Raw genomic sequence first — 6,485 nt, 5'->3', positions numbered from 1 at the left:
CATTCTATATCTGTGCCTTTGATTTTTTTATACCTAAGTGTAGGACTTTGCACTTATCTCTACTGAAATTCATTTTATTTGTCTCAGCCCACTGTTCCAGCCTATCTAGATCATTTTGAATTCTGACTCTGTCTTCTTCAGAATTAGCAATCCCACCCATCTTTGTGTCAGCAGCAAATTTTCCAAGTTTCTATGTCTTCCTCCAGGTCATTTATAAAAACATTGAACAACACTGGGCCCAAGACCGAGCATTAGGCACACTTTAAATTCATTTGCTGCCATGAACTCAGACATACCTGAAGCCAATTGGGACTGTAACTAGTATTTGCCACATTAGGGGGGTTTTTCCCTATCAAGTCACTGACGACTTATGGCGATCCCATGGGGTTTTCAAAAGAGACATTCAAAGATGGTTTTCCATCACTTGCCTTTGTGTCACAACACTGGTATTCCTTGGTGGTCTCCCTTCCAAATACTGACTGCGGCTGACCCTGCATAACTTCTGAGATCCAACAAGATCAGGCTAGCCTGGGCTATCCACCTTAGTTAGCCAAGCAATAGTTTAATTTTGCGGTAGGGAAATTTCTTTGCAACTTTGAGTTCTAACTAAATTCTCAGGCTTGAATTTCATATTGGAGATTTTTATTAACTTTGTGCCACAACGATTTGCACTCTCAACACTTACTGCTGAGAAGCTATAAAATGCTATTTAGTCCACCACTTAGTCAAAATTACTGCTGCAATTACATAAACTGTATGAGCACTATCTCCACTGCTGACTGAGAAAATCAGTAGCCTGAGTAATCTCCCAGTGGTGTTTTTTGTAGGTTTCCCTCTTTATCGATTCCATTAAAGATGAAAAATTGGTAAACCACTGTAGTGACTGAGTTTGTATTTGTAAGTGCAGCAATTTCTCACTCAGCTAGGGCTCCTCCCCCCACCCCAATCATCTCATCTTAAACTGATGACCTTAAGTATTTTTGAAGGCACATCAACAACAGAAGCTAACTGTCAACTCAACCTTATGTCATCCAAGTTTGTAGAGCTTAAAATTCAGCAACCAGAAACAAGCAATCTGGTAGTTCACATGAAGTTCACAAAATTTCAGCAGCATCACAGGAGTAGAGGGGGAAAAAAACAACAACTTTAATCATTATTTAAGGCCCAGTGGGAGTCCCCTTTGACATGTTCCAGGAGAAAAGTGTGTGTTAATTAAAAAATATGATTGGCACAAAGCTTAACTGTTCAATGTGATATAAATAAAAAGATACTGTTTGCCAAAAGTTGGAAAGAAGAGACATTGAGGCACTAGTTAATCTTTCTCCATCACAACAAAATACCTGGCTTTTCATAAATATATACTATAGCTACTTGACAAGCTGTGTACAGATATTATGACAGCCTTGCAGTGCACGGTGTATATAGATGTTATTATGCCCACACATAATGAAGGTGGGAATTTCTACCCACTAATCATCCTTTTCTCACAACTCGCCTATCGGGTATGGATTTATTATCATTAAAATAACAATCACAGCAAGGACAATAGCTCAGTTGAAAAATATTTCATCCAGATTCTTAGAAACAGAAGATGTCTAATATAAGAAATACAAGGGGTTTTGTGCTAGCCCTGGGGAATTGCTGAGTTTTCAGAGTCTTTGAATCACTGGCTCTAAGGCCTTGATCACAAACAGAATTTAAAACTCTTTTCTGTTTCTAAAGTGGTCTCCCAGGCAGCAGGAGGGGCTGCTGTTTTGAGGAACAAACAACTCCAAAGCCTCCTTTGAGCACAAAGAACTAGTTTAAGAGTTCTTTGCATCCTGGCTGTTGCTCTCAGGTTACTTTCAACTGCAAAATACCTTTTAATAAATCTAACAACATTTCAAACCACGAAAGGTGTTTAAACCCTTCTATTTTGCAGACATGATTGTCCTGCATAATCTACCAGCCACAAACTTGTGACTTGCTGGTTCTACATGGTCACAGGTGAAAACAATTGCATGTTGGAAAGTTTGTGGATCAGGTCCACTGTGCTTCTTTTCAGATACGAATAGGTCTGCCGAAATGTACATTTGTACGCCTCTATAAAAAAGGGAATACCAATACATGCTTCTTACCTTTCCTCAGCTGTATATTAAGCCTCTTCCCTATCCTTTTAGTGTTGTAGCCACTGTTTGAAGTGGATGTGAGAACTTTTTGTGGTGATGGAGACAGGCCCAAGGGTGGTTTTCCTGATGAATTCACACTATGAGGTAGTTGTGAGTAAGAGTCCGTCTGATCTCCTTGATTGCTCATTCGGGGTATTCTTTGCAACGTGTGAAGTCCAGAGTGGTTAACACTCTTATTGTCAATATACTGGGAATCTGGACTGAACCGACTGGAGTAGTACGCATTCTTCTCACTTTGTGATAACTGTTCATACTGTTCTTTCTTCGCTGCTGGAACTACATGGAACCAAATAATGGGTGTACGCATGGCTTGACGGAACATATGCTGTGCTCTAGGTTTTAGAATGAATGGAAAATTAGCAAATTAAGACTGTCAGACTAGAAGACATTACAAGCATAATTACTGATGTTAATTAGGCATCATGAAATGACAGACATAATGTTGAAATTGAACGGTAAACTAAATGGCTGATTTTCTTGGAGTGATCCATTATAAATGTCTTTGCTGCTGAAGTATATTTCTATTAAGTCAATACAATTTAATTTATTTTCTTTGATTAATATATCATAAAAGTATCCTTGGTTATTGACCAAAATGTTTTTCTAAAATATTACATACATTATGACTTCCCACACCACCACCCCAAATCTCTGTAACACAAAATATGGAAAATCAGACCATGTTACACAGCAGCTTACTTTCCATGCAGCTTAACAGCTATGTATTGCTTCAGAATAATAAATATTAAATTGTCTGTTTCTTCTTTCTAATAAGAAGATTTATTTAATATTTTCTGTATTTCAGTGAGTCTGCTTGTATATGCAAAGACATCATCAAACAGAAGTGGCACAGGTATCTTAACTTGTCTACTACTAGTTTGTATGATCATGAAAGTGAAAGTCATTTTCCAACACAATAATAACTTGATAATTAAGAGAGCTGTACCTAAACATTGGTGTAGTGTTATCTATAATGAGCTTCCCCAGCGCTGAGTCCAACAGATAATAACCAACAGATAAAACTGGACACAATCCAGCTAACCTCTGTTCACTTTAAACTGTTCATTTTAAATGAAACAAAACAAAAAGATCTGTTGTTTGGCTTTGTATCAAAGCAAAATGTAGACTGCTTCCAGTTAATGAAGTCCACAGCATGCATCAGACCATTTTGTATCTGTTCTCCCCAGTACACCTTGCATTACAACAGGTAGTTTTTGAAGCTCCTCTGTACTTGTGTAAAAGGAATTGCCAGGATTTTGTAAACAACGCCCTGTATTTTAACCCCCACACATCCTCCAATGCACAAACTATAGTCAAACATACACATTTCTGTTGTGCAGAGATCTCCCCCAATACTGCAGTGTTGAAGAGATCTTGGCATGCACAATGAAGATGCATATGGACAACTGCCCTCCAACACAGTTGTGTTTGGTGAAGCTCCAGAAAAATAGCTGCAGCATATTCAAGGAGTCTCTGTATTGAAATTACTGCTGGAAAGATTAGAAATAGCTTGGTTTAATCTAATTACCTATTGCCACAAAAGATTACAAAAATTAATATCATAAAGTTATTTCTCTGAGAACAACCTGCATTCTGCTTATGAACGCACTGCTGTATGAGCTGCACAATTTTTGTTTTCTTCTTAATACGGATTTTCCTTGAAATAGTCACATGAACTAGCTTATTTCATCTGGGGCAAAATTAATAAAAAGGGCTGACATGTTGAGACTCAATTACTTTCCATGCAAACATTTATAATCTTATTGACTTCTTCAGGACAGTTTCAGCATTTTATGTACAAACATATTTGAAATGCAAAATGTAAGATTTTTTTTAAAAGGCAAAAACACAGTGGCTTCTATAGTGACATGATACTAAATGAAACAACGTTTTATTTCTCTACATATAAACAACCTGAGTCAATTAATATAAGTGTGGCGGAAGGGAAACAGTTTGGTAATAATGAGGAAATCAGACCTAAATAATTAGGGGGAAAGATACAAGCTTACACATAACATAATAGCACTCATTAAGTTGCAACTTTGTAAACTGATTAATTAAAGAAATGCTGTAATGATCTACAAACACTTTCCTGTTCACAAAAAGAACTTACTTAGGCACTTCGTTGTTAACATTTTATTTCTCTAAATTAGTAACATGTGTGATGACTAAAGGTTAAGAAATGCAATAAACAGCAAAGTTATACTTACTGCTCAAATCTTCTATTGCGGAGGTCTCCATCATTAATTCTGACAATACAGTCATTTTCATGAAAGAGGTTTTCTTGCTCTGCTTTTCCACCTTTCTCTAATCGCTTTACTAATAGTCCCAATGTCCTAGAATATAAAGATAATCAAATTAGTGTTAGGAAAAATTTCACAACATAGCAAGGATCTTGCTGGATCAGATCAATGGTTCACCGTTGTCCAGCATTCTGTTTCCCACATAAGCCAAACAGACTACTCAAAGAAGCCTGTAAACAAGGTGTGAAGGCAACTGCCCTCTTCTATTGTTGCCGATCAAAGGCCTGATATATAGAGCCATAATACCTCTGAACATGAAGGTTCCCCTTACCTATCGTGTCTATCAGTTCTTGATACTACCTATCCATCTAATTTGAGTTCTGGATAACAAATTGTGTCATAATTCTGAAGTCCTCCCATTGCCCCTGAAAACAAGTATCTCCAGGCCAGAATATCAAAATTGTAATTTTGTAAAACATATTACTTCAATGGTAGTTATTCTGAACTCTGAGCACCTTATCAGCACCAGAAAATTCTCTTGTTCAAGCATAGCAGTGCCCTACTATATTTATACTATTTACTGCTACTTATAATTTTTGGCCCAGCATGATAACATAACACAGTGCCTTCTAATACCTATATCTGTTAGTGCAATGTACTTGGATGCCTCTGTCATTGAACCAGTCTAAGATTAAGCTGGACAGTTCTGACTGACAAAGCGTAACTTCTTGACTCCAGCAAATCAGACCCAAGATATTTTATTGTTTAAAAAAACTAAATTACCTTTGCTCCACCAAAGCTTATTATTTCCCCAGGCTATAGACCACATTTACTAAGATATTTAACTTCAACAGATCTTTAGGAGTTCTGTCTTCACCTGTGGTCCCAAAGAAGGACTTTACAGACATTCTTCCCTGTGACAGTATTATTAAATCACCATCTTCTAGGACATTTAAGATGGGTCCCACCATATGGTATCAATACTATCTTGTATCTTTTATATTGTCTTTTCAAAGAGAAGGAAAAGGAGAAAAGTAACAAAAAAGACAAACTGCAGGGTGCCGTGTCGATGGGGGAAAATCTTGACAGTGACAAGCTGAAGACTTCAGAGCTAAGACAAATTTACCCATCAGTTTCTTTTATGGGTCAAACTGTATTAGAAACGTCATATCCCACTGGGAGTGGGAGATCTCTCACCACCAAGGAGCATGGCCCAGCAGCATACTGGGAGTGGGAGATCTCTCACCACCAAGCATGGCCCACCAGCACTCCAGCAGCCAGCCAAAGGGAAAAAAATTAAAAAGTGCCATTGGCAATTATGTCATGCTTCTTTAGGAATCAACAGAAACTCTATGGACTCACATCATGTTTAGGAGAAAGCCCAGAATTACCATAGAGTTCACAGCAATTCCTCGACGGGTGTGACATCACTTCCAGGATTTACCAAAAGTGACATCATGCCATCGCTGACGTCTGCCCCCATGCCCCCTCCAGTCACCCTCTAGTTGCCCTAGATGAGACACAAGGACCCAAGACTGAATCTTCCCACAAGCTTTTTGCTGTTGTTATTGCAGTATTGTGGACCTTGAATTTCACTGTGGCCACAGTGCTGGATCAAGGGAAATTTTTCTCAATATATTATTTTCCATCCCAAACTGCTATTTGCCCCTCAGTTCAAAACATGCATTATATAGTTAAATGTCTGAATAGCAGTTCTGGGATGGTGGTCTGCAACAGGAAAAGAGTGCAGGGAAGAAGGGTTCCCTGTTCCTCCAATGCCATAGGTAGAATTGGAATTCCGCATATCCTGACACCAGCAGTGGCTTTGAACTGAAAAGATACCCATATGTTTCTCCTATATCTCATTTAATTAGGCCTAACCTTAACCTTTATTGTCTATTTGCAGGGTGCCTATTTAATTAGGCCTAACCTTAACCTTTATTATCTATTTGCAGGGTGCCTAAACCTAGTTTAGTGTAGTGGTTAAGACCAGCTTTGATTCCCCACTCCTCCACATGCAGTCAGCTGGGTGACCTTGTGTCAGTCACAGTTCTCTCAGAGCTGTTCTCTCAAG

General features: G+C 38.2%; 1 protein-coding gene across 1 annotated transcript in view; it reads right to left on the bottom strand.

Moving 5' to 3' along the window:
- PARD3 (par-3 family cell polarity regulator) overlaps positions 1-6,485 on the bottom strand; it is a gene marked incomplete at its 5' end in the record, with an annotated part of 471,015 nt that overhangs the window by 302,468 nt on the left and 162,062 nt on the right. The window contains 2 exons of the mRNA XM_015426744.1: positions 2,118-2,500; positions 4,379-4,504. Of these exons, the coding sequence (XP_015282230.1) occupies positions 2,118-2,500; positions 4,379-4,504 (509 nt within the window). The remainder of the gene's footprint in view (positions 1-2,117; positions 2,501-4,378; positions 4,505-6,485) is intronic.

The sequence above is a fragment of the Gekko japonicus genome, unplaced genomic scaffold, assembly GCF_001447785.1.
Source record: "Gekko japonicus isolate JY-2015 unplaced genomic scaffold, Gekko_japonicus_V1.1 scaffold230, whole genome shotgun sequence".
NCBI classification, from domain to species: Eukaryota; Metazoa; Chordata; class Lepidosauria; order Squamata; family Gekkonidae; genus Gekko; species Gekko japonicus.
Note: the sequence above shows the minus strand (reverse complement) of the source record. Positions and strands in the feature narration are given on the sequence as shown.